Genomic DNA, 27622 nt, shown 5'->3' on the forward strand with positions numbered 1-27622 from the left:
ACACATATCTTAGCTACTGTATAAGCATAAAATGATGCATATATCAGATTTCATGTGGTTAATTTGGTTTGACATCAACCGTAAAGAGAAGTGTTTTCTTCTGTAGAGTTGAGGTTTACCATTGCAGTTTCACTTCGGTTACACAATATAGCAACTGTATATTTACAATATTTGTAATATTACAGTAATGAAAATGATTGATACATGTTCAGAATCAGAATCAGTTTGTGTTTCATCATGTAAATATCATGTGTTTAGCGTTGCCTTCAGATCTGGCTTCTGTTGCTGGCGGTCTGGGTTCGGTTCTGCTGGTTCTGACTCTGTGTTCTGGAACCTTCATCATCCTGAAGAAGAGGAAGAGGAAATCTGGGACAGGAAACAGTTTGTTTGAGATTTAAATGTCCTACAATGTTTTTAGTGTTTGAATTGATTTGACTTGAGCTGTGTCCGAAACCGTTCACTCGTTCACTCATTCACTCATTCACTCATTCACTAATCCCTATATAGTGTATGGCATTTGAGTGCACTATATCTGCAAGGAGTGAACGAAATGAAGTGACTGAATTCGGACGCTGACGTTTACACTGCGTCGGAGAGAGCTGTCCCAGAAACGGCTTCATCACACGTAGTGATAAAACTCCTTTTATCTTACATGTTACTTTATAAAATAATATTAACAACAATAGCAATCATAATGACTTTATTTTGTAATTATATATACCTCTGTGCCAGCTTTGTAGTTTCATCAATTGAAATAGTTAGAAACACTCACAGATGACGTGGTCGTTGAGCGCCCTCAGGCGACCATCATGCTTACATTCGAATGAATGCGTTACCTACCGGTGATTAACGAATATTGTTAAATCATCCACCAAATGATCATCTCTTCCTTACAGTTTAACGAGTTAACAACAATGCCACAAATGATTAAAACACATGGCTTATAGTAAAACACATTAAATTGAGTTAATGCCTAAATAATATATTTTAATAAAAATAATAATATACCTATATAATTTACCTTATTAATATCAGTTCATTTAATTTTAACAATCATCTATATAATATTGTCTCAATATTTTAATATGTTTTATTCAAGTAATGATTAATAAAAAAGGTAGAACCCCCCCCCCAACTAAAATGGCCGACACCCGATATACTGCACTATAGTGGATAGGGACCGGTTTCGGACACAGCTCTGGTCTTTTTATTCTCATGCTCCATTCAGCTTTATTTCAGCAAAACATGCAGCACAATACAGAGGTGGGTGTTCAAATCTTTACCTTTAGAAAATCAGACATGTTAAATGATTGTTTATTGAAGAAAAGAGAGTATTATTTATATTAACTAGTAAATTATCAATGTATGTTTCTGCATCTGTGTGCGTCGGTGTATGAATGGGTGAATGTGCTTTGGTGGCCATGGGTCTGTTGAAAGCGCTATATAAACGCAGTCCATTTACTATTTACCATCTGAGACGTGTCTCTCTGTAGGCAAGGGCCTGGTTAGCTGACGTCAGAGGGTACCACTAGCCTAGAAATCTAGACGCAACCTAGCGGCAGCAAAATGTATTTTGCAGCCAGGGCAGTCTAGCAACTCTCCATAGACTTTCGAGCTGCAAAAACCTAAATTGGGTCAGGCCAATCACGTCGCGTATAGAGTATGCGGGGCGGGCTTAACATATGACAACAGAGTTGCTACGGTTACCTGGCTGCTACTTGAAAACAAAGAATGACGTCTGCTGCTGGCGAACATCTTTCGAATCGGCTTTGTCCGCGACTCTGGAGGACTTGGAGTTAAGTTTTTCTTTGAGACGGCACTTAAGTCATTCTTAAAAAAAGGAAGATGTGTTCGTCGTTTTGCCGGCCAGATATGGCAAAAGTTGAATCTATCAACTAGCTCCCCTGTTGGGAAAACGCTCTGGTTGGTTGAAGCGCTGTCCTATTGCGTGCAGAGGGAATTTGAAAGACAGCCGTTTATCCCGCCCCTCGGATTGAGCGTGTCTATGGTGAGTTTCCAGACCTAACATCTTGATGTAGGTCTGGCTTGCCAGGCTAGGGTACCACAACTTTCAATAGAAAAATTAAACTGCAGTAGCCACCGTTCAACCTGAAGAGGGCAGCACTCAGACGTTTTTACACCATATATTGTAGAATATACACTTTAAACTTTACACTTTAAACCCAAATGTCAAAACATTTACTTGAATCAATGAACAGCATTAATAAAGCCCCAAGCTTACAGATCATTAACTAAAAAAAAGTTGTTTTAGGGTTTAGTTACCCTTTAATGAATCGAGATTTTGACACACTTTTCTGTACAAAACACAGTTTATAAAGTGTATAATGTATATATAAAGTTCATAGTAAGTTAGGTTGCTAAGTGGATAACAGAAAAAAAAAATGGAGTGAATTTCCATATTTTTTTTTGTAATTCGTACACTTAATTTAGTTAAATAAAGTAATATATATATATATAAATAAAAATATGCCTACCCTTCTTTTTAGCCTGTTTAAGCTGTGCACACGGTACACTTTTTTTTTTGCTTGCAGGTGATTTTTTTTAATCTAGAAATCGTTGATGCTCGTATGGTCACGGCTCGCATTGTGTGAAAGGAATTACGAGTCGAGCCGAGCACGTTACGAGCACCTCCCAACCTCAATAAACATGTTTAAAATATTCGGGAAATCAGCCCAATTTTGACCAGCGTATAGGCTGTCTCCCATTGCCAAATCATACACAACCACGTCACATAGATCTATGAATATATAGGTTATATAGTATTATATGCAGCATGGTGGCTCATTGGTTAGCTCTGTTTCCTTACAGAAAGAAGGTCCCCGGTTTGCTCCAGTGTCCCTCACACTCCAAAGACTCTTAGGAGAGTCAAAATTGCCTGTGTGTGTGTGTGTGTGTGTGTGTGTGTGGGTGTGTGTGTGTGAGAGCCATGTGATGGACTGGCCATCTGTCCAGAGTGCTTTCCCCTGCCACTAGCCTAAGAAACTGGGATAGGCTCCAGCCATGGGAGTCGGAACCATTGTAAATGGGTGGGACAAGACCCACCCACTTTTTAAGACCAATGATATTATACCCACTCACTTTTACCATCTCTAATTCAGCGCATTTGTCTGTTCGCTTTTCAGAGCGCCGTCAGTCAAATCCACTCCACTTGAGGAATTCCCTAATAAATTAAACTCCATTTCCGCTGAAATCGCTACATTATATTTCTCAACAAGCCGCAACTGACGAAAGTAACCGCCCGTTGTACCCTTCTAGTCAAAAACAGCTTTAAGTTGTCATTGCTGGCAAATGACCATGGTATTAGCGGGATAATCCACGGATAGCTGTGCATTTAATGCACAACGTGGAGGCAAAGAACCGCCCGACGTGAAGTGGAGTTTAGTTTACTTGTTTAATTAAAAGGCACCAGAATACATGAAATGGTATTTACTCCAGTAACATTTTTCTGGGGGAGGACCCACCCACTTTCTTTTTTCTTCTGACGCCCATGGCTCCATCCCTATGACCCTAGAAGGTTGTATAAGTATCAATACATTAATTGAGTGTTATAGCCCAGTGGCTGCAACCCCACAGCGTGCACATATGTCACGGGTGACAAAATGCTGGGAAAAGCGGAACCTTTCTTTTCTCTTTCTATGTCCCCGAGGGGAGTTATTTTGGTGTAACACCTCACTCCGGTTCCGGGTGTAGCGGAGATATTGCGCAAACTAATTACAGCTGATGCACGACAGGTGTGAGGGAGAGAGAGGAGCGGTGTTTGTATAGGCTTTCCGCTTCACAAGAGGAGGATAAAAGAGCCATTCAGAGTCGAATTAATGCGGAGGAAAAAGGTTGGAACCGGTAAGGCGGAGGTTGGAACTGGTAAAGGTCAATCGGTGTTCAGTTGATCAGTTGTTTGGCTGGGTCTCTGTCGTTGTGTTTTGGGGTAGAAGAACGCCGTTTTGGACGCTTACATTGGACGCTGTCATCCTGGAAATTCGTGTAAGTGAGGAACTGCCATTTGAGTCTGTCGTTTGGAGCTGCTTGTGGAATATTACTGGATTGAATTGTTGCTTGGATCTGCGCTGGAAGAGGGAAAGAGAAAGATAAGTGAATTAAATTACATCGTTGAATTAAATGTAAAGCTTGAAGCAAAGACTGTGAATGTGAAACTTACTATTGGGGAGGACATTTGTTTCAGATACATTGGAGAGGAATTGAGAGTTGAATATTCCCGTTGAAATGCATGGATGAAGCGAGGCTTCGGATCAGCCCTACTGTGTGAGTGATTTGCAGTTGTTTGCCTTACCTGATGCACGCTGAATTAATGCTGTGGATTTGTAGTGGACACGAGTGCTGTGTGCTATGCTGAGAAGAGTCTCCCAACGCCTGCTTTCATTCTTGTGAAATGATCTACTTGTCCTCATCCAAAATTCAGAACGATGCAACTGAACTGGTGAAGTAATGCTTTGTATTATCCTCTCTTCCACTGAGTATTGTTGTGAAGTAATCCCTTATTGAAGGCTCCTGTTAACCCTCTCTCTCTCTGAAATTACAAGTCTCGTGAAGAACCGTATGGCTGTGGAAAAGTCTGAACCGTTATACTTAGTGATGGAGCCCTGAAGATGTATAACATCGCTGATAAAGTCGCAATTTCCTTTTTATGTCTTGACGAGAGAAACTGCTGTTGAGAGGAGAAACCTCACCTGTTACCTACCGTCTGAGTCCTGCAGATGTGCAGCAACGCTGTGAAGTGAGTTTTAAAGTCACAATTTCCCTTTTATATCCTGACGAGAGAATCTGCTGTTAAGAGAAGAAACCTTACCTGTGACCTACCGCCTGAGTCCTGCAGATGTGCAGCAACGCTGTGAAGTGAGTTTTAAAGTCACAATTCCCCTCTCACGTCCTGTTAAGAGAATCTGCTGTTAAGAGAAGAAACCTTACCTGTGACCTACCGTCTGAGTCCTGCAGATGTGCAGCAACGCTGTGAAGTGAGTTTTAAAGTCACAATTTCCCTCTCACGACCTGTTAAGAGAATCTGCTGTTAAGAGAAGAAACCTTACCTGTTACCTACCGCCTGAGTCCTGCAGATGTGCAGCAACGCTGTGAAGTGAGTTTTAAAGTCACAATTTCCCTTTTATAACCTGTTAAGAGAATCTGCTGTTAAGAGAAGAAACCTTACCTGTTACCTACCGCCTGAGTCCTGCAGATGTGCAGCAACGCTGTGAAGTGAGTTTTAAAGTCACAATTTCCCTCTCACGACCTGTTAAGAGAATCTGCTGTTAAGAGAAGAAACCTTACCTGTTACCTACCGCCTGAGTCCTGCAGATGTGCAGCAACGCTGTGGAGTGAGTTTTAAAGTCACAATTCCCCTTTCACGTCCTGTTAAGAGAATCTGCTGTTGAAGAAGTAAACATTACTTGTTACTTATCGTTTGAGTCCTGCAGACGTGCAGCAACGCCGTGGAGTAAGCCTTCCTAGCCACTATCGTTCCATTGTGCCCCGAAGACAGTGGAAAATCGTTTCAGCGGCTACTCCGGTCCAATAGCTCGAGAAGACAGGAGTTGCTCATTCTTTCTTCAAGTTGATTATTATTCAATAAAGATTGTTACCTTTGAACCAAATTACCTGCTTCCTCTTTTGTCCATCTGTTGCGTGCCTGTGGTGTTGGCTCCTCACGGTGGTGTCTGGAGTCAGGGGCGGCTGGTCATCTGAGTCCGCCCCGGCCTGCACCGGTGACACAATTTGGCGTAAGTCGGCAGGATTGCCACCGTGAGTTGTAGCGGCCACAGGTACGCGATGGTGGACGAAGAGGTCCCACCAGTTCGCTCGCAAGTAATGCCCATTATGATGGGAGCCCCTTGGGCACAACGCTATGGAGGACCAGGATCGGAGCTGAGTTTTCAGGACTGGAAAGCGCAGACGGAATATCTGGCTGGATTACAAGGACTGAGCGCATCACAAAAGGTACAGTTTGTGCTAGGATCGTTAGAAGGAGAAGCCAAAAGGGAAGTTCTTGCTGCATCAGAAGCCACGCGGGCCACTGTGAAGAATGTCTTTGATTTCTTGTCTGGAGTATATGGAGATTCTACCCCGGTAGCCATCCTTCGTGCCCAGTTCTTTAACTGTCAGCAGGGGCCTCAGCAGACTCTGCGAGCATACTCCCTGAAACTGCGAGAGCAGTTTGGCCGGCTGAAAGGTCGACAAGATCATGGACTGGGAGAAGGAGAGGGCTTATTGAGAGACCAGTTTGTTTTGGGGCTGCGTGAAGGACCGGTGCGCCAGGGCATACGGCTCCAGCTTCGACGAGACCCCACTATGTCTTTTGAGGCTCTTCGACAAGAGGCCTTGGCGTTGGAGTCAGATCAGGGAGAGACGACTCGGACACCGGTTCGTGTGGCGGCCAGCAGCGCCACAGTGCCCGCGCCTGTTGAGTCAAGTGAGTGGAAGCAGAAGTTGAGGACAGAATTACTGGAGGATGTTAAGGGACAGATGGCAGAGTTGTCTCGGAGTCTTTTGGGTGAGCTTCATCGAGGTCGAGTCGAAGGTGGACCGATGGTGCGAGGAAGATCATATTCAGAGGAGGGGCCAAGACCTGTATGCCGCCCTCCGCGTCCGACGGGCCCCCGGTTTCAGTGGGATCATCAGGGTCGACCCATCTGTATCAATTGTGGAAATCCGGGACACATCGGCCGCCAGTGCGACCGTCGTCGAAGCTCTCAAGGGGGTTTTTAGTCCCACCGGTCACTGTGGGTCAAGTGGCCGGGACCCCTTCAAGAGACCCTTGTTCTGTTCCTGTGATGAGAGACGACTGGGTTGGGCGTTGTCCCACCGTAGAAGTTCAAGTTAATGGAATGAAGATTAATTGTCTGGTCGATACAGGTTCTCAGGTCACATTGTTTTCAGAAAGTCTGGCTCTGGAGCTATTCGCAGATCATCGGCTTCACAGGACGGAAACTTCAAGACTCACATTACGTGGAGCGAATGGATTGGATATTCCTTATACTGGGTACATCGTGGTAGACTTTCTGGTTCGAGGGGTTCCTGTCCACCAGAAAGGTGTTGTCATTGTTCGAGACCATTGCTTGGGTCTCCATCGAGCACTGCTAGGGATGAATGTCATTCTGGATTGTTGGGAAGACCTGTTTAACGGTCGACCGACCCGAACATCTCCGTTGGCAGCAAGGCAGGACTGGGACCGGATCCTGGCCGATTGTCAAAGAGTCCATGCGGCCAGTCAGGTGCAAGAGCGGGAAGATATCGGTCGAGTCATCTGCCGGTATGCTCTGTCTGTTCCAGCCCGGAGTGAGGCTGTTCTTTGGGTCCGAGTGCCGGCTGGACCCCGTGAGTCAGGTAACTGTGTCCTGGTAGAGCCTCATGAAGATTGTCAACCCATCGAAGTAGCCCATGGGCTAGCGGTCATACGACGAGGGCGAGTTTCAGTGAAGGTGCGAAACGCCCATCCCTACCCAGTACTCCTTCGTCGACACCAACGGCTGGTTCGAGTTTCATCTGTCCGTCCTGTCCAAGTCCAAGAGCAACAAGATGTCTGTTTCAGGCAGGTGAGCCCTGCGGTGGTAGAAGTTGCCGTCCGTCCAGTGGAGGCCAGTACAGGCCCTGTGAGAGGAGGAATGCCGACCCATTTGATGGGGGAGTCTTTGAAGGGTGAGGACCTGGAAGAAGGACAAGTGTTACAGCTCCAGGAGCTCCTGAAGAGGTGGAAACATGTGTTCTCAACCCATGAGGAAGACTATGGTTGTACAGGAGTGATTAAGCACCAAATACCCACCGGAGAAGCAACACCTAGTCGGGAGCGGTACCGTCCGGTGCCCCCCACTCTCTACCCTGAAGTCCGCGCTCTGCTAAAAGGGATGCTAGATGGAGGGATTGTTCGAGAAAGTAGTAGTCCATGGGCAGCCCCGATTGTCCTAGTACGGAAGAAAACGGGAGCCTGGAGATTTTGTGTTGACTACCGCAAGCTCAATAGTGTGACCAAGAAAGATGCATTCCCGTTGCCGCGAATCGAAGATTCACTCACGAGCTTGACTCAAGCAGCATGGTATTCGACCTTGGATTTGGCCAGCGGATACTGGCAAGTACAGATGGATGACCGCGATAGAGAGAAGACTGCCTTCACCACACCGTTCGGGCTATTCGAGTGGGACCGGATGCCGTTCGGGTTGTGCAACGCCCCCGCGACCTTCCAGCGACTTATGCAGCGATGCCTGGGAGGGCAACTAGTTGAATCCACGCTGGTCTATTTGGACGATGTAATCGTTTTTTCCCCTGACTTTCAAACTCACCTGCATCACTTAGAGAATGCCTTCCGGGCCATGGAGAAATATGGGCTAAAATTGAGACCAGAAAAATGCCAGTTGTTTCGCAAAGAGGTACAGTTCCTGGGACATCGAGTCAGCGCTGCCGGTATATCCCCTGATCCAGAGAAAGTTGCAGCAGTCCAAGGCTGGGAGCCCCCACGAACGGTGAGACAAGTGCGGTCCTTCCTAGGCTTCGTAGGATATTATCGACGATTTATTAAAGGATTCTCTGGGCTTGCTAAGCCATTGAACCAGCTTCTTGCTGGTACTGGACGTTCCCGTGGCAAAGGCTCAACGACAGTGCAATGGGACGCAGCATGTGAAATGGCCTTCCAAAATCTGAAGCAGGAACTTTTGGGGGCCCCTATCCTGGCCTATGCAGACTTCACTCAGCCGTTTCTCCTGTATACCGATGCCAGCAATGCAGGATTGGGGGCGGTATTAGCCCAAGAGCAACAAGGAGTGGAGAAGGTAATCGCTTATGCCAGTCGAAGTTTACATCCTGCAGAGCGGAACGCAGCAAACTACAGTTCCTTCAAGATAGAGTTGCTAGCCATGAAATGGGCCATGGCCGAGAAATTCAAAGACTACCTGTGGGGAGCTAAGGTGACTGTGATCACGGACAACAACCCTCTAGTCCATTTACAGACTGCCAAGTTGGGAGCAGTGGAGCAGCGGTGGGTGGCTCAGCTTGCTAATTATGACTATCAGCTCAAGTATCGACCCGGCAGAGAAAACGCGAATGCTGATGCATTGTCCAGACTCCCAGCCATTCAGAGAAACGGCCAAACGCACCTCGATGCCCCTGGTCAAGAGGATGAATTGTTGGTGGCGGTCGTGGAAGCTCCCGGGACCCAGGGGGACATTCCGTCCAGTTGGGGATGGGACCCCGGACGGTGGAGCAGGTTACAGCAAGGAGACGAAGACCTGTGTCAGGTCGCCTCGCATCTTAGGCGAGGATTCAGGCTGCGAGCTGGGGAAAGGCAGGCTCAGACAGTGGGAGTACAACAGCTCCTGAAACAGTGGAAGAGACTGCGGATCAGAGGAGGGGTAATTTGCCGTTCACTGCGAGATCCAAAAACTCAGGAAACCAGGTATCAAGTGGTGGTTCCAGAGGACCAAGTCCAAGAGCTGTTGAATGCCTATCACACCCATGCTGGCCATCAAGGCCAAGAAAAGACTTTGTCACTGTTGAGGAGGTATTTCTACTGGTCAAGGATGGAGAAGAAAGTTGAAGAGTTTGTTCAGAGTTGTCCACGGTGCACGCTGTTCAAACTCCGGAAGGAACCTCGAGCCCCACTGGTTCCCTTTCGGCCGAAGGCACCTCTGCACATCATAGGGATTGATTTCCTGACTCTAGGGAGACCCGCAGATCGATATCAAAACATCCTGGTAATGACGGATCTGTTCACCAAGTACGCTTGGGCCGTCCCCACGGTAGACCAGACGGCAGTGACTACGGCCAATGCCCTTTGGAGAACGGTAATACAGCCGTTCGGCTGTCCAGAGACCCTCCATTCGGACCAAGGTCCAAACTTCGAGTCCCGAGTCATACAGGAGCTGAGCCAGCTCTATGGTTGTCGAAAGACACACACAACTTCGTATCATCCCCAAGGTAACGGGGGATGCGAAAGATTCAATCAGACCCTGTTAGGGCTGTTGGGAACGTTGGAGAGTGAGCAGCAGTGTCAGTGGGCCGAGAGCCTCCCTACGTTACTACAAGCCTATAATAATAGCGTGCACAGCATCACCGGGTATGCCCCTTCTTACCTCATGTTTGGGCGTCATCTACGTCTACCTGTAGACTTGCTTCTGGGCACCGAGGCCACCGAAGGAGAGTACAACACAACGGACTGGGTAAATCGACACCATCAACAACTACTAAATGCCTACAAGCGAGTTTCAGACCATTTGAGTGCTGCAGCAGCTAAGAACAAGCGACTGTATGATCGAACTGCCAGAGAAGCCCCTTTACTGCCTGGAGAGCGAGTGCTGGTAAGGGACAACCGACGTCCAGGGAAAGGAAAGCTCCATGATCGTTGGGAATCGACACCATATGTGGTGGAGCACCGGCAGGGGCCTGATGCTCCAGTCTATTCGGTACGGCCTGAGGGAAAACCGGGACCTATACGAGTGCTTCATCGAAATTTGCTCCGTCCATGTCCGAACTATCCACAGCCAGCGGCTGAAATACAAAGTGCGCCGCTTGCTCCCAATGTGCCCATGGTAGGGTGGGCAATAGTCCCAGGGAATCCCGAAGCGGAGGCCCGAGCGGCTTCACCCACGCCACCCCGACGGTCCCAGCGGGACAACCAAGGACAGCCGCCTGAGAGATATGGCGAATGGCATTAGAGAAGACCGGTTCCAGGGACTAGAACCGATTGGCAAGGGGGGATGTCACGGGTGACAAAATGCTGGGAAAAGCGGAACCTTTCTTTTCTCTTTCTATGTCCCCGAGGGGAGTTATTTTGGTGTAACACCTCACTCCGGTTCCGGGTGTAGCGGAGATATTGCGCAAACTAATTACAGCTGATGCACGACAGGTGTGAGGGAGAGAGAGGAGCGGTGTTTGTATAGGCTTTCCGCTTCACAAGAGGAGGATAAAAGAGCCATTCAGAGTCGAATTAATGCGGAGGAAAAAGGTTGGAACCGGTAAGGCGGAGGTTGGAACTGGTAAAGGTCAATCGGTGTTCAGTTGATCAGTTGTTTGGCTGGGTCTCTGTCGTTGTGTTTTGGGGTAGAAGAACGCCGTTTTGGACGCTTACATTGGACGCTGTCATCCTGGAAATTCGTGTAAGTGAGGAACTGCCATTTGAGTCTGTCGTTTGGAGCTGCTTGTGGAATATTACTGGATTGAATTGTTGCTTGGATCTGCGCTGGAAGAGGGAAAGAGAAAGATAAGTGAATTAAATTACATCGTTGAATTAAATGTAAAGCTTGAAGCAAAGACTGTGAATGTGAAACTTACTATTGGGGAGGACATTTGTTTCAGATACATTGGAGAGGAATTGAGAGTTGAATATTCCCGTTGAAATGCATGGATGAAGCGAGGCTTCGGATCAGCCCTACTGTGTGAGTGATTTGCAGTTGTTTGCCTTACCTGATGCACGCTGAATTAATGCTGTGGATTTGTAGTGGACACGAGTGCTGTGTGCTATGCTGAGAAGAGTCTCCCAACGCCTGCTTTCATTCTTGTGAAATGATCTACTTGTCCTCATCCAAAATTCAGAACGATGCAACTGAACTGGTGAAGTAATGCTTTGTATTATCCTCTCTTCCACTGAGTATTGTTGTGAAGTAATCCCTTATTGAAGGCTCCTGTTAACCCTCTCTCTCTCTGAAATTACAAGTCTCGTGAAGAACCGTATGGCTGTGGAAAAGTCTGAACCGTTATACTTAGTGATGGAGCCCTGAAGATGTATAACATCGCTGATAAAGTCGCAATTTCCTTTTTATGTCTTGACGAGAGAAACTGCTGTTGAGAGGAGAAACCTCACCTGTTACCTACCGTCTGAGTCCTGCAGATGTGCAGCAACGCTGTGAAGTGAGTTTTAAAGTCACAATTTCCCTTTTATATCCTGACGAGAGAATCTGCTGTTAAGAGAAGAAACCTTACCTGTGACCTACCGCCTGAGTCCTGCAGATGTGCAGCAACGCTGTGAAGTGAGTTTTAAAGTCACAATTCCCCTCTCACGTCCTGTTAAGAGAATCTGCTGTTAAGAGAAGAAACCTTACCTGTGACCTACCGTCTGAGTCCTGCAGATGTGCAGCAACGCTGTGAAGTGAGTTTTAAAGTCACAATTTCCCTCTCACGACCTGTTAAGAGAATCTGCTGTTAAGAGAAGAAACCTTACCTGTTACCTACCGCCTGAGTCCTGCAGATGTGCAGCAACGCTGTGAAGTGAGTTTTAAAGTCAAAATTTCCCTTTTATAACCTGTTAAGAGAATCTGCTGTTAAGAGAAGAAACCTTACCTGTTACCTACCGCCTGAGTCCTGCAGATGTGCAGCAACGCTGTGAAGTGAGTTTTAAAGTCACAATTTCCCTTTTATAACCTGTTAAGAGAATCTGCTGTTAAGAGAAGAAACCTTACCTGTTACCTACCGCCTGAGTCCTGCAGATGTGCAGCAACGCTGTGAAGTGAGTTTTAAAGTCACAATTTCCCTCTCACGACCTGTTAAGAGAATCTGCTGTTAAGAGAAGAAACCTTACCTGTTACCTACCGCCTGAGTCCTGCAGATGTGCAGCAACGCTGTGGAGTGAGTTTTAAAGTCACAATTCCCCTTTCACGTCCTGTTAAGAGAATCTGCTGTTGAAGAAGTAAACATTACTTGTTACTTATCGTTTGAGTCCTGCAGACGTGCAGCAACGCCGTGGAGTAAGCCTTCCTAGCCACTATCGTTCCATTGTGCCCCGAAGACAGTGGAAAATCGTTTCAGCGGCTACTCCGGTCCAATAGCTCGAGAAGACAGGAGTTGCTCATTCTTTCTTCAAGTTGATTATTATTCAATAAAGATTGTTACCTTTGAACCAAATTACCTGCTTCCTCTTTTGTCCATCTGTTGCGTGCCTGTGGTGTTGGCTCCTCACGGTGGTGTCTGGAGTCAGGGGCGGCTGGTCATCTGAGTCCGCCCCGGCCTGCACCGGTGACACATACACTAACACACACACACTCTCTCTAGTCGTTTTTGTTGACTCTCGCTTTACACAGAGTCATTTGCACACTCGTCTTTATATTGTCTTTCTTTTTTCTATCCAAAGCTATAGCAGCAACATGCAAAGCTCCTCGTCCGTGTTTAGTGTGAAAGCTCATGTGATGCAGTTAATATGCAGTTAATATGATTATCAGGTTAACTGACTAGTATCGTGTGCAATGGCTCGCGACCTCCAGAGTGTCCGAACTCGCACATTGAGCGCCCGCCTTTAGAGTCAGGGTTGGCAGATTTATGTAACAAAACTAGCCCAATTTCCTTAGCTCAAACATCAGAACTATGCAAAAATGTGCAACTTCCATACCTAAAATAGATATTTTTACGGTCACTGTTATGCATCACACACAATTTTAACTTGAAAAATCACTGTTATTGTCTAATATAAATATAATAAGGGTAAAATATTCCAATACAAGCATTATAATTGATAGCAGGGATGGGTAACGTCGGTCCTGGAGTGCCAATGTTCTGCAGAGTTTAGCTCCAATCCTGATGAGCTAATGCACTGGAGCTAAACTCTGCAGGACAGCGGCACTCCAGGACCGACGTTGCCCATCATTGACTTATTCAATGTGTCAGACCCAAGTTTAAAGCAGTCCAGTTCTGCGGAGAAACTCATATTTGTCAGCTACTGGAGAGCTGCGCTACATAGCGCCCTCTACAGGTGATGAATACTACACAGCTTCGACATGCTCCTGTCACTATTAATATGTTTCAAATCTCCATCTAAAATGACTCAGTTTGACTGAAATCAGCTGCAAACAGACAGTGAACTCACGAAACGACTCGTATACAGGCTAGTTTCAAACTCTCAAGCCTTATATTCATGGAAATACTCAACCTGTCCAGTGCTGTGATATTTTATATGAAACCATTTTGAACAGCAGTTTGCTCATTACATTAAGATTGAAAGATTACAGGGAATATCTGTACAAAAAAAAAAAAAAAAGTGTCCACCACAGGTCCATTTAAAATGAACAAGTGAAGGTAAGAATCAAGATTAAAACTCAAAAGAAACTGAGACACAAAACCTAAAATATACAATATACAACTAAGTGTGCTGTTTAGATGACTATATAAGCAAACCATGTTAAGTTTGTCAGAGTAAGTGTGACCCTGGACCACAAAACCGTCACAAGTCGCACAGGTATATTTGTGTATATCAGCTTGAATGATGGAAAAAGATTGACAGGTTTTGTGGTCCAGGGTCACGTGCTCTTTTAAGATTCTGTAGATCTGGATGTGGTTAGAGAGACAGAAGGGGAAGGAAATATATATTTCAGTTGCTGACACACATTGTTCTCTCAGTACGGAAGAGAACGACAGTAACGTTTGTCACAGAATTTGGTCTTTTATTTAAGCGAAACGCTTGTCAAATGTCATCATGTTGGACGTCCTGCTGCTCTTTTCCAGCATCTGTACAGGTGAGTTTGAGACTCTCAGCTCTTTTACACAGAGTTTGACATCTTCTCTTGTTTTTCCTCTGTTATCACATGATCATCAGACTCATATGGATGATATTTGTAAGTTATTATTCTGGCCTGCTTATGTCTCTTGCTCACACATAACAGCTCTATATAATGATATTTGTGTTTTCAGCTGTTGTTGTTGGAGCTCCACAGACAATTACTGGATACAGAGGAGAGAGTTGAGATCAGATGCTCATATGAATCTGGATATGAATCATATTCAAAGTATTTTTGTAAAGGGGAGTGTCCCATCATTGGATATAGAAATATCATGGTTGAATCAGGATCTCCAGATAAAGACGAGAGATTCTCTCTGACTGACGACACGACGGCCAGAGTTTTCACCGTCACCATCACTGATCTGAGAACAGAGGATGAAGGCCAATACTGGTGTGCTGTGGAGAAGACTTTTACTGATGACTATTCAGAGATTATGTTGCTGGTTAAACTGGGTAAGTGCTTATTCATGGATTTCATCAGGTCCCTTTCCACAGGTGTATTAATCAAGCACAATGCAGTCTGCATTCATAATCTAGGTGCTTGATTTTATACACCTGTGGAAAGGGACCTGATGAAACCCATGAATAGTATTTATTAGAAGTGTACCTGTAGTATAAATTAACTACAAAGGAACAGGAAAATTGGCCATCAAATAAAATAAGGCCACAATATTGTTCCAAAGCAGCTTCACAGTAATAAACAGGGAAATAACAGTTTTGTTGTTGCAAAATAAATAAATTATAAAACCACTTCATTTTCAGCTATTAAGCAGCTCTACAGAAGACAATAGAACAAATTAATGTATTTTGTTGAATTCAGTGTCAGTGTATCAGAATCAACGACTTTAAGTAGATTTTTTTTTTCTGCCATCCATCAGATAATAAGACCACTGAGGTTTCAGCAATAAGCTCTTTTACAAACACAACATCATCAAATTTCAGTACAACAGAAATTAATCTACAATCCACCAGCATGAATCACACAGATCATCAAGTCTCATCAGGTCAGTTCATCTGTCTGACACTCTTTATGACTCTTATTTCTTGAATATTTGAGTGTGATGCATATATATATATATATATATATATATATATATATATATATATATATATATATATATATATATCAGTTTAAAGTACATTGAATGTGTGTTACAGGTCACGGCTCTGATTCAGGGTCTGTCATCTATATCTGTGTTGGGTTAGTCTTCATCATGATCATCTTCCTCATGGTGCTGATGGTGTTGTGTAGGAAGAGAAGCAAGAAATCACCAAGAGTTACACAATCAGGACTTTCCCAGCACGGTCAGATTTAGATGCACGTTTCTCTGGAAACTAAACACACAGAAATGTACTTACTCTTTACTTGCTCTCTAAATGGGTAATTTCAATAGACATCTATTGCTTTTATATATGCAGCTAGTTATAAATGCTATGTTAGCAAGGTGAGAGGATGAAAATTATCCCTGAGTTTTTTAAGAAACTTTGTATAAATCAGGGTTTAAATGAAGGAATCATGTCTTCATCTGGTTGACCTTGTGGAAAAGATGTTGACAGTCAGTCATTGAGCGTATCTAGACGCATGTACACACACATCTCTTTCTAATGTTTGCTGTTTGAATGTAACTTTATTTCTCCTCTTGTTTTGACAGTCGCCGTCGGGCTTTTGCCTTTAAATACAAGAGCAAAAATCACTGCAGAGGTGAGTGTTTATGGTGATGAAGATGATGATGATGATGAAGATGATGGTGATGATGATCTTATATCATGAGTTCTTTTGCAGGACATTGACTGGAATGAACATAATTATCAGGAAATCAGCGAGTTCCAGTGCAAGAACAAAGACACTATCTACACTACAGCAGAAAGTCCAGACGATCCAGTGATCTACTCCACTGCAGATAGTCCAGGTGATCCAGTGATCTACTCCACTGCAGATAGTCCAGGTGATCCAGTGATCTACTCCACTGCAGATAGTCCAGGTGATCCAGTGATCTACTCCACTGCAGATAGTCCAGGTGATCCAGTGATCTACTCCACTGCAGATAGTCCAGGTGATCCAGTGATCTACTCAACAACAAAGAGACCTTAGTGACATTTTTACTGACTGTGTCTCAAAGCAGCTTTGTGAAGTGGAAGTGTAATCCACAATGCAACAGAGACAGAACAAAAACAATCCCTTATTTTAAGAAGAAACTTCAACTAGATCTGGGTTTAAATGAGGAATCATGCCCTCACCTGCTTAATTTTGTGGAACAGATGCCGACTGTCAGTCACTGGAGCTAAAGTTGAGTTAAGTTCAGAGAAAGTTTGCAGTTTTTTTGCAGTTGTGTGTCATACTATACTCATTACAGGTGTTATTTGTGTATTATTTGTTTTTCATTTGAAATGCAGGCATTGGCTCGTCTGATCAAATGGGTTTACAGGGATATAGCTCAACATATTTTGCACAATTAAACAGTTGCATTTACAGATGACAGATGACCAGACCAAACAAGAAAATGGAGATCGCTTCCATTAATTTTTCCCCATGGAGGGGAAACAAACAACTTTTGAAAAGGAGTTTTTCAACACCTGCCCTCGAGCCACCTGCGATGACGTCTGCTTAATGGAGGGATTTCGGTGTGGACTGGATGAAGATCCCTGCTTCATCATGCCCTGCTGCGATCCCTGCTGGAACCTAGAAAGTTACATCACTTTCGCCCTGTGGACAGAGGGATCCCTATTCACAGTGGGTGAAGCAGAGGGTGACATCAGCCTCGTCCAGCCACACCTCGAAGATATCTCGCAGCTAGACCCAGAGCTCAGCCCACCATCACCCAGCACCACAGAGACGACGATGCCTGAGCCCCCCATAGACGGAGAGCATCCAACCGCTGCGAGTGAGCCGCCTGTGATGACAGTGCCAAACATCGCCCGGAGCCGATGCCCCAAAGAGAGTCTGACCAGGGGTGTGAGCCGGCAACCATCGTACCAGTAGGAGTCTGCCAGTAGGATCTTGAGACTGAGGACTGTTTAACCCTCTGAGGTCGACAAACGCGCCCACGCGTTTTGCTGGATTTTTTTCAGTTCAGTTCAAAAGAAATTAATTTTGCTCTGTTGACTTTGATATTACAAGCAAGTTTCATACATCAATCGATTCTGTTAAATGTGTATTATTTTTGTGTATACTCACAATAAAAACAAAGTGTTGTGCTTTTTGCCAAATAAAGAAAAATAAACGTGATGCGAGTTCTGCCTTCTCTCTGTCAGTGAAGACCATTCTGAAACGCGTCCGAAAATGAACAATAACTCAACGAATACTGAGTCAAACAGGCATACAGTCACACAGGCATGAAGCTTGAATTCTCTTCTTTAAAATGAGGTAATTTATATAAAAAAAAAATATTCTCATCTTGTGAAATCTGTGTTAAAAGAGAGCGATTCCAGTCGAGCTCATTAGAGCTCATTCAAAGGTAATGTGACTCCGCCCACGGAGAGCGCGCGCTATTCAAACGCAAATTACTGAGGCAAACCTGTGAACGCCCCATATCAGCTCGAGAAAACACAAGTTTAATCATATCATTGTAGCCTACGTGTTTACACCATCTGGCAGCGCTGTGAGGAATAATAATAACGGAAAATCTACCTCAGAGTGCGGGTATTGCAGGAGAGAGGATCCGAATATGTAGTAAGTTTTTTTTCCTTCTCAAGTTAATCGCGTTTCTGTGAATGAATGAACGGCAGCCGCAGAGATGCGCGCTGTTTATCACAGCTCGCAAAAAGACAGTTTAAATTTAAATTGCGTCTCTGTGTGAATGAATGATGATGTTTTAGCAAACTGTATTGCTATACTGAGATGAGTAAACTGAAAATTAACATTTATATGCCCTAATATTTCATAAAAACAACGTTACAGTCAGGCGTTTCTGTTTGTGAATGAATGTTTCGGTTTTAGCAAACTGTATTGCTATACTGAGTAAAAATCGACTGAAATGTTGAAATAAAATGTATTTGTATAAGCAACGTATTAAACTGCAAATTAACATTTATATTTCTTATAATAAAAACGAAAGACCTATGTTACAGACATATGAAAGACAACATTTCGTTGATTAGTTTTGGATAGATTATACATTTTTACTGTAAAATATCTGCCAACTCAAATAAGCCAATATTTGTTTGCCAATATTTGCTCATGTTAAATATAGTATGTTTTGTCAAAAATAAAGTAATCAAATAATCAATCAAATCCTTAACTTTGAAATATGTATGATAAAATGTATACTTTAGTTTTTACAAAGAAAGATTACACTTGAATTGTTGTTGTAATTGTAACCTTTTTAATAAAAAAATATATTTACAAGGTAGATGTAAACAAACTATTAAAAGGTAATAAGGTAATAAGCCTTTTCTTTAAATAATTTTTATTGTGTTTTATTAGTGACAAATTTGGGGAGAGGATAAATATTCCAAAACTGAAAATACAGTATGAGAATTAACTGCACAATTACTAGACATGTTTTCCTTGGATATTATAGGCCAAATTGCAAGCACACTATGTGGAAAAAAATAAATAATTGAGATGCTTCCAACTGTTGCTCTTGCATTCTTGTGGCTCAGTGACTCACCTGAATGAAAGGGTCATTAAGTATGCAGGCCCCATTGTCTCCTAAGGTGTGAACCACTAAATATGCATGATCGTTGACGCCCACTCCGCATATTGCCTTTCCAAACAGAAAGTGCTTTGCAAAATTCAAATCAATGTATTGTGTTATGTGAATGATAAGGGCAGGATGATTTTCACATCATTTTGAAGAAAAAACACTAGGCAATGACATCTATTAGACAAAAGTCTTATTGGCACATATTTAGTATGTGTTTTATGGCCTTATTTCAGAAACTTTAGTTTTTAGTTTTTTCAATAACCACGCATAAACATTATTCTCTCAAAAATGCAGACATGTACATTCTTGTTGCTCACATATTATGGTAGCCCTGTTTGTGCTAAATAGTGTGTAATTTTTTTTTGCCATTAATATGTTTATAAGCAACTGAAAAAAGCACAAATGTCAGGGCATGTCAGAACATCTCAAGGACCCCAAAAACCCCTCAGACCTCAGAGGGTTAATAGACTGGGACTCTGAGGTACTGCTTCCCACCCTGAATCGTCTGTATTATCGATACAGACGTCTGTATTATCTGTATTATTACTCCTCCCACCCTTTGGCTCCACCTGATATCCACGGCCTTGCGGCTTCACCAGGCTCCCTCATCCCTCCGGCTTCACCTCGGTAAGCCCTCACCATGCCTGCGCTGAATACATATGAGCCAATCACTGCACTCCGGCTCTCAACCCCTTTGGCTCCAGCGGGCTTTACCCTCCCTCTGCTTCACCTGGGTCCTGTCACACTGGCTCCACCTCAGTCCTCGGATACTCCGGTTGCACGTTGAGCACCCTCGCCTTGGTCTGCAGAGCCAGCGGTGTCACTCAGGCCCATCAACTCTCCGTCTGCGCCCTGGGATCCCCTAACATCGGCTCCGTCTCCTTTGACCGTCCTGCAGATGTCAACTGCCATGTCAACACCTTGGCTCCTCCCTCCATCGACTACATTGTGGTCTGTCGTCCTAACTGCACTCTGGGTCTGCAACACCTGGCCAATCCTCCCGTCACCACCTCGTCCGCCTCCAAAACCACCACCCACCTGCCCTCATCTGCTGTTTGTCTCTGTTTTGGTTATGACGTGAGGTCGCGCCTTCTGGGGAGGGGCGTTATGTAACAGACACTTAGTTTCATTATCATGGACTTTTAGTTTGTTTTCACCAACTTTTCTGTCTTCCTTTGTTCAGTTTTCCCACCAGTCTATAGTTGTCATGTTAAAAGAAATTATTACTTTTTAGTTCAGCTGTGTCATTAAACTTGTTTGCCTTGCTATTTACAGTAAGTTGCTGTGTTTCTATCAACCATTGTCATATATATATATATATATATATATATATATATATTTTTTTTTTTTTTTTTTTTTCTGTTCCACCGTTTTACTTCTGCCTTAGCTGTTATTGGCTTCTGATAAATTGCTGGTATGTTTACATGTCTAAATGTCTGCTAAATGAATAAATGAATAAATGTAGCATATTTAATTAAACTCTAATCATTGACTTAAACATAAACAATGTGATCAAACGTGCTGTAAAATGTGAGTGTGTTTTCTGTAGGTTCTTCAGAACAAAATTTATCCATGAATAGAGAATGTGGAAATCAAGGGTTTGTTCTTATGTTGGTGATGCATTTTTACGCAATCTCTCTTTCTCTCTCTCTGTTTCAGTTGTACCTGTGACACATTCAGCAGCAGAAGACAAAGGAAGAGGAAGTCAGCATCATATAACATTCATGACGAAAACACTACCAGGAAACCCTGAAACACACAGAGAGCTTCAGAAGAACTGAACCTACTGATACAAAAGGTTTAAGAGAGAAGAATGAAGATCTTCACTTTCACTCTGCTGATGATTCCTGGTAAGAATCTGACAAAATGTTTGCAAGCAGTTTGAATATTTAAGCCTCATAATCAACATATTGTAGTGATGTATTAAAATGTGCTGGTTTGTTGTAGGTGTCATGACCTACATGAGCGTGACAGGATGTTCAAGGGCCAGAGTCACGATCAAATGCAAATATGAGAAAAAATATACTCAAAAAACAAAGTATTTTTGTAGAGGTCAGAAGCCAGATACACTGCAGATTGGATGGTGCTCTGACCTCATCAGGGCTGAAGAGAAAGATAAATGGGTTCAGAAGGATAGATTCTCTCTGTATGACGACACAAGTTCAGCAGTCTTCACTGTGACCATCAGAGATCTGAGTGAAGAGGATTCTGGGACGTACCAGTGTGCAGTTGATATCCCTAAAGAAATAGATTTCTACACTGAAGTGAAGCTGAACATTATAACAAGTGAGTAACCCAGATATATTTTGAACTTGACCATCACAAATGTTGTTATTTTTTGGCAATTTAATATTAATTTGCAAAAATGGTTTTCCTTATAATTTAAGTCACATTGGCAGATATATTATCTTGTTTAAAGCATGAACTCACTTATTTTTTTATCAAATTTGCAGAAATTATATGTCATTTTGAATATCAAATAAATGTATCTTGATTCAAGATTGTTTAGATATTTGTATTGAAAAATAGAAAATGAAGTTTGCAGTGTTTTTAGCACAAATGCATGTTACAGGGCAAATGTCGGCACTAAGATAGACTTTATTAGTCAACAGGAAGTTCAGAACAACTGAAGGTACAATAAGACGTCATGATGTGCCCATATATTGCTAAATGTTCCCTTGAAGTAGACAAGAAGGAGCTAAAAAAGCGTGTGCGATAAGCACATTTGGAGTGTATGTTCTACTAGAGACATGATATATATCAATATTTACATACCGGTAATCCCAAGTTGTATTGTGTGATATTTATAGTTGAAGGTATGATCATAATGAGAGGCTATTCATTTTCACATGAGTTGAAAAAAAAAGAAAAGTTTATACAAATAATAAATATATAAAGTATATAATAAATTATAAATAAAATATAATAATAAATGTAAAATGAAAAGGATTTACCATTTACTAAAAGGAAACTGTATGATGTTTCAAAAGCATTTACCGTTTGAAAGTGTGTACATCATTTGTCACAGCTAATGTCTTTGTCTTTAAGAGCAAAACACATTTCCACCACCCCTGTCATCATCATCCTCATCCTCATCATCATCATCATCATCATCATCATCATCATCATCATCATCATCACCACCACCATCACCATCACCATCACCTATTTTACAAAATTCCCAGCCATCAACATCTGATTTCACATCAGCTTCTCCATCTATCTCGAATGGTATTCTGGTGATTAATGATTAATTAATTTTTATACATTTGCCTGTAGATATTAAGAGAGAATCAGATTATTGTTGTGTTTTATATCTCCTGTTTTCTCAGGTTCATCTCTTATCATTGGCGTGAATGTGATTCTGCTTCTGCTCATCATTGGATTCATGTCATGTATAGTGACTCTCTACAAGAAGCATGAGACTCGAGGTAAACCAGCTAACGAAATGTTCTCAGAACTTTAGCTAACATTCTGGTAAGGTTCTCTCAATGTTATGAACAAACATTCTTCCAGTAACATAAGAAAGTTTGTTCATCTGGTCTTTTCATCTATCGTTTCTAAAAAATTAACACACAAATGTTATTTATACATGGACACATGCTCAGAGAGGCTTACAGGGGAAATACACATGTGGGGGTCGCCCAGAGGGGTAAACATGCACATGGCGGCATCTAGCCAAGCGCGAAAGCTGCCAGTGGCATAACTCTGGCGTTGACGTCGACAGTGCTGGAGGAACTCAGGGCCTGCGGGGAGGCTCACCTGAGGAGAATAATTGCACGTATCCTGTCCGTGGAGAGGAATGGCGAGCAAGCGAAGACACCTGAGCAGAATCTAGTACCGGCTGGTTGAAGCAAGTACATGAGAAGAAACTGGCTCCACTCAGAGATTGTAGAATCTCGCGAATGTGTTAGGAGTCGCCCAGCCTGCAGCTCTGCAGATGTCTGTTAGCGAGGCGCCATGCGCTAGAGCCCAAGAAGAGGCCACACTCCGGGTGGAGTGGGCCTTCACACCAAGGGGGCACAGTCGACCTTGCTGCTGGAATGCCAAGCAATGGTGTCCACTATCCAGTAAGACAACCTCTGCTTGGAGAGAGCCTTTCCCTTCAGCTTCCCACCATAAAAAAAAAAAAAAGAGCTGGTCTGAGGTTCTGAACACTGCGTTCTGTCTACGTAGGTGCGGATGGTGCGTACTGGACAGAGCAGTGCCAAGGCTGGGTCTGCCTCCTCCAAGGGCAGCGCTTGCAGGTTCACCACTTGATCTCGAAAGGGAGTAGTGGGAACCTTGGGCACATATCCAGGCCGAGCTCTCAGGATCACGTGAGAGTTAGCTGGCTCGAATTCCAGGCACGCTTCGTCAACCGAAAATGCCTGCAGGTCCCCTACCCTCTTGATGGAGGCCAATGCAACCAGGAGCGCTGTCTTCATTGACAGGAACTTAAGCTCCACTGATTGCAGAGCCCTAACAGCACTCTGCAGGGCAGTTAACACTACTGAGAGGTCCCAAGAGGGTACGAGAGGAGGGCGCGGAGGATTCAGTCTCCTCGCTCCTCTCAGGAACCTGATGATCCGGTCGTGCTCTCCCAGAGACTTACCTTCAACTGCATCGTGATGTGCGGCAATGGCGACAACATACACTTTCATGGTGGACATGGTGGACTTCGCTCCAACCCTTCTTGCAGGAAGGAAAGCACGACAGTGATTGGGCATTTTGTGGGGTCTTCACGATGGGAAGAGCACCAGTTGACGAAGAGGTTCCACTTCAACGTATAGGCATGACGTATATGTCTCGTGGACGATGCTCTAGTGGAAGTGATGGAAGCCACCACCACTGGTGGTAGGGTACTCAAACCTGCCTCGTCCTGTCCAGGAGCCACATGTGGAGGTTCCAAAGATCGGGGCGAGGGTGCCACAGGGTGCCCTGCTCTGAGAATGGAGGTCCTTCCTTAGAGGAATTTGCCAGGGAGGTGCTATCGTGAGGAGTACTAGTTTGGAGAGCCAGGTCCAGTTGTGCCAATAAGGGACAACCAAAATGACCTGCTCCACGTCCTCCTTGATCTTTCACAGGGTCTGTGCAAGAAGGCTCACTGGGGGAAACGCATACTTGCGGAGGCCCCGCAGCCAGCTGTGCGCCAGTGCATCCGTGCCGAGCGTGCCCTCAGGGAATAAAACAGGTCGCAATGGGACGAGTCGTGGGAGGCAAACAGGTCTACCTGTGCGTCCCCGAACTGATCCCAAATCAGCTGAACCGTCTGGGGATGGAGTCTCCATTCTCCAGGGAGAGGCTGAAACCGTGAGAGGTCGTCGGCTGTACAGTTTAGGTCTCCTGGAATGTAAATGGCTCGAAGTGACCTCAGATGCTTCTGACTGCATATTAGGAGGTGGCGGGCGAGTTGCGACATACGGTGGGAATGTAGGTGAAGGTCTGACGGCAGGCCAGAGTCACTGGGACTCGGAGCGTGCTGTGTTGCCATGCCCACCTCGGGACTCTATCTCAAAGCCAGTGCTGAAGTGGCCTCATATGAAGCAATCCGAGCGGCGTTGCTGCAGCTGCGGATGCCATATACCCCAGGAGCCTCTGAAATAGTTTCAGTGGAACCGCACTCTTGCCCTCGAATTAACGGAGTTAAATCAGCAGTGACTGCGCGCGCTCGTTCGAAAGCTGCGCGCACACGGTGACTGAGTCGATCCCCATACCGAGAAAAGAGATCCTCTGCATGGGGCAGAGTTTGCTCTTCTCCCAGTTGACCCGAAGGCCCAGACAAGCTAGGTGCCGGAGCACTAGGTCCCTGTGCCGCCCAGGGAGAAACACACACACACTGTCGGCAGATCACTGCACAGATCAGCAGCAGGCAATGCAATCTCGCTGGAACGCGCCGTCACACCAACACACTGAAGAGCCGTTCGTCTCGTAGAGTGAAGATGATTCAGAGTGGTTTGTAGGAGTGAAGAGAACTCTTGGCTCCGAAGCGAAAACATATCTGCATGTTGCCAGCGTACTTCCTTATATACCCTCGAGGTGGGGCGGAGTAACGCTATGCAAATTCCGCAGACCCATGGCATTTTCTTGCCATTGGCTCGTTTTGTAAACTCGAAGGTTTGAGGCTTTCTAAGCGAAACCCCATTCGTCGTCACTGACGTAACTCGTAGTGACCACGAAAGGGAACTAAACAAGAAGTTCTTAGAACGTTCTTCTTAGTCGTTGGATAGTTTGCTTTGCATATTATTTGTTACCTATTTGAGAGTGAATAACATTGTTGTCTGTGGAATGAGTGGATGGAAAGATGTTGTTTCCCCCTGCTGGTCACAGCTAGTCAATGCACTGTGAAACCTGTACAAGTCTGATACCTTGCGTGTCGTTGTGAAATATTATTACATATTATTAAATGTGAATTATTATTATCATTATTACTATATTTGTTTTACAGCCCCCGATTCAGCCTCTAAAATATCTGAACCTGGAACAGAAAACAGTGAAGCGGTGTGTAAAATCAAATTGTTGATAAGAATGTGTTTGAATGAATGACTTTCATCAAAAGCTGTAAATAATTTCTCTTTCTCAGGATCATCAAATGCTGTACGAGAATCAAGACACCAGACTTCACATTGACTGCAAATGCGCCCAGTTACCCACAAACCCCTCTGATTCATGTAACACTGTTTATGCTACTCCACAATTACCCACAAATCCCTTTGATTCTTTTAAAACAGTTTATGCTACTCCACAATTACCCCAAAACCCCTCTGATTCATGTAACACTGTTTATGCTACTCCACAATTACCCACAAATCCCTTTGATTCTTTTAAAACAGTTTATGCTACTCCACAATTACCCACAAACCCCTTTGATTCTTGTAACACTGTTTATGCTACTCCACAATTACCCACAAATCCCTTTGATTCTTTTAAAACAGTTTATGCTACTCCACAATTAGGCCTACCCATAAACCCCTCTGATACTAATACAGTTTACGCTACTGTTTAATAGTGGAGACGTTCAGTTGTTTAGAGATTAAAATATATTTTACAAGAGTGACCTGGTGATCATCATCCTCATCGTCATGTACTGAAGTAAGCAGATGATCCCGATGATGTTCATCTTTAATAATGATTATGATCAGTCATTATGTTAGTTATGAGCCAGTCATTACAGGAAATACATGTTACGGAGTGATTGACCATTTTCAGACTGTTATTTGCTCAATATACTTAAAAAAATAAAAAATATCTATATATACATTTATATGTGTATAATTAAAGATAATTGTTCTTTTGCAACAATAAAGTTATTATTTTAACATCAAATCTCATTGGAAAGTAATGTTCTTGTTCTTACAAACTCAGCAGCTCAAGACTGTCCAGATGAACCACTTAATGATCATCAATGCTCTGTTGATTTATGTAATGTGTTTCATTGTCATACGCAGCTCTTGATGGTCAGTTATTCAGATGAGAACAGAAGATGGTCTGAACAGACAGTGAGTGAGTGTGTGTGTCGTGATGAATCAGTCATTTGCTGCAGATCAGCTGCTGTCCGTGGTGCTGAACACCACCTGAACACTAGAGGGAGCCGCTTGAGACTCGCACTTCAATTTCTCCTTCTTAAGTTTCACTTTCATTTGTTTGTGCTTTCCAGACAGTTTTGATCTGATTTGTTTCAAATGTCATTCAAGCAAAACTAGGTCGGAAAACTCAACAGATTGTGAGTTCATTCATGCGAATTCACTTATTTATTAAATTACATTAAAACTGAAATGATGTAAATTCTTAGCAATAATTTTGTGTATAATGTTTAATGAATTCAGATCCCAATGTTAGCTAATATTTTCAACAGCAATGACACCTTTATCATTTTCCAAGTTTTTTTTTTTTTTTTTTACAGGTGTGTCTTCGGGCTGATTTCAGCAGCAAGCGAGTTAGAGTAATGCTCTGTTATTCATCTATTGTTTCAAATGACTCCACATATACAATAGGAGAATAGAGGGTTCGACAAAGACGATTATCAAATGACACTAAACATGGTGAATTCAAATGAAACACAAATATCATCATTTAAACCTCTGGTAATTCTCAATAAGAAGTTCTGTAGACGTCTGACAGAAATATTCTGTAAATATTAATGTGATTAAGAGGAACACAAGTGGTTCAGTGGGAAACACTGTTTCCTCAAAGCAAGAAAGTCTTTCCTTCAGATCTGGTTTCTCTCATGATCCAAAGATGTGTGAATTACAGATGCTAAGTTGCCTAAATGTGTGAGTGGATTTTTATTTATTTATTTTTTATGATTTTTGGACAAACACACACTTTCTGTAATTTGCTTTGCAGTTACAAATGGAAATTGCCACGAATGAAAATACACTGAAATAAACATAAGTTTAAAATGAATGAATCCTGAGAGTGTTTGTTTGTATAAATTGTAATATAATATAATATAAATTGTCTAAATATAAAAATATGTCCACAATTACCACATTTGAAC

The 27622-nt window shown here is 43.5% G+C and overlaps 3 protein-coding genes across 3 annotated transcripts in view; all 3 read left to right on the forward strand.

Moving 5' to 3' along the window:
• Positions 1-27622, forward strand: part of LOC309493706 (polymeric immunoglobulin receptor-like) — a 184608-nt gene that overhangs the window by 152509 nt on the left and 4477 nt on the right. The gene's annotated exons all lie outside the window — the stretch shown is intronic.
• Positions 14677-27622, forward strand: part of LOC309493690 (polymeric immunoglobulin receptor-like) — an 80322-nt gene continuing 67376 nt past the window's right edge. Inside the window, exon 1 of the mRNA XM_082162889.1 lies at positions 14677-14950. Within this exon, the coding sequence (XP_082019015.1) occupies positions 14770-14950 (181 nt within the window). The 5' untranslated portion in view covers positions 14677-14769. The remainder of the gene's footprint in view (positions 14951-27622) is intronic.
• On the forward strand, positions 20670-27528 carry LOC309493761 (uncharacterized protein). The gene is made up of 6 exons (XM_082162995.1): positions 20670-20993; positions 21091-21429; positions 22192-22374; positions 22476-22574; positions 25571-25623; positions 25706-27528. The coding sequence occupies exons 1-6, from the start codon at positions 20957-20959 to the stop codon at positions 26126-26128; spliced, it is 1134 nt and encodes a 377-aa protein (XP_082019121.1). The 5' UTR covers positions 20670-20956; the 3' UTR covers positions 26129-27528.

Source organism: Leuciscus leuciscus (genome assembly GCF_965113295.1).
Source record: "Leuciscus leuciscus genome assembly, chromosome: 3".
Taxonomy (NCBI): Eukaryota; Metazoa; Chordata; class Actinopteri; order Cypriniformes; family Leuciscidae; genus Leuciscus; species Leuciscus leuciscus.

Coding starts and splice junctions, on each gene's coding strand:
- LOC309493761 (XM_082162995.1), top strand. CDS start 20,957: ATGAAGATCTTCACTTTCACTCTGCTGATGATTCCTG. Junction 21,430..22,191: donor GAAGCTGAACATTATAACAA/GTGAGTAACCCA, acceptor TTTGTCTTTAAG/AGCAAAACACATTTCCACCA. Junction 22,575..25,570: donor CAAGAAGCATGAGACTCGAG/GTAAACCAGCTA, acceptor TTTGTTTTACAG/CCCCCGATTCAGCCTCTAAA.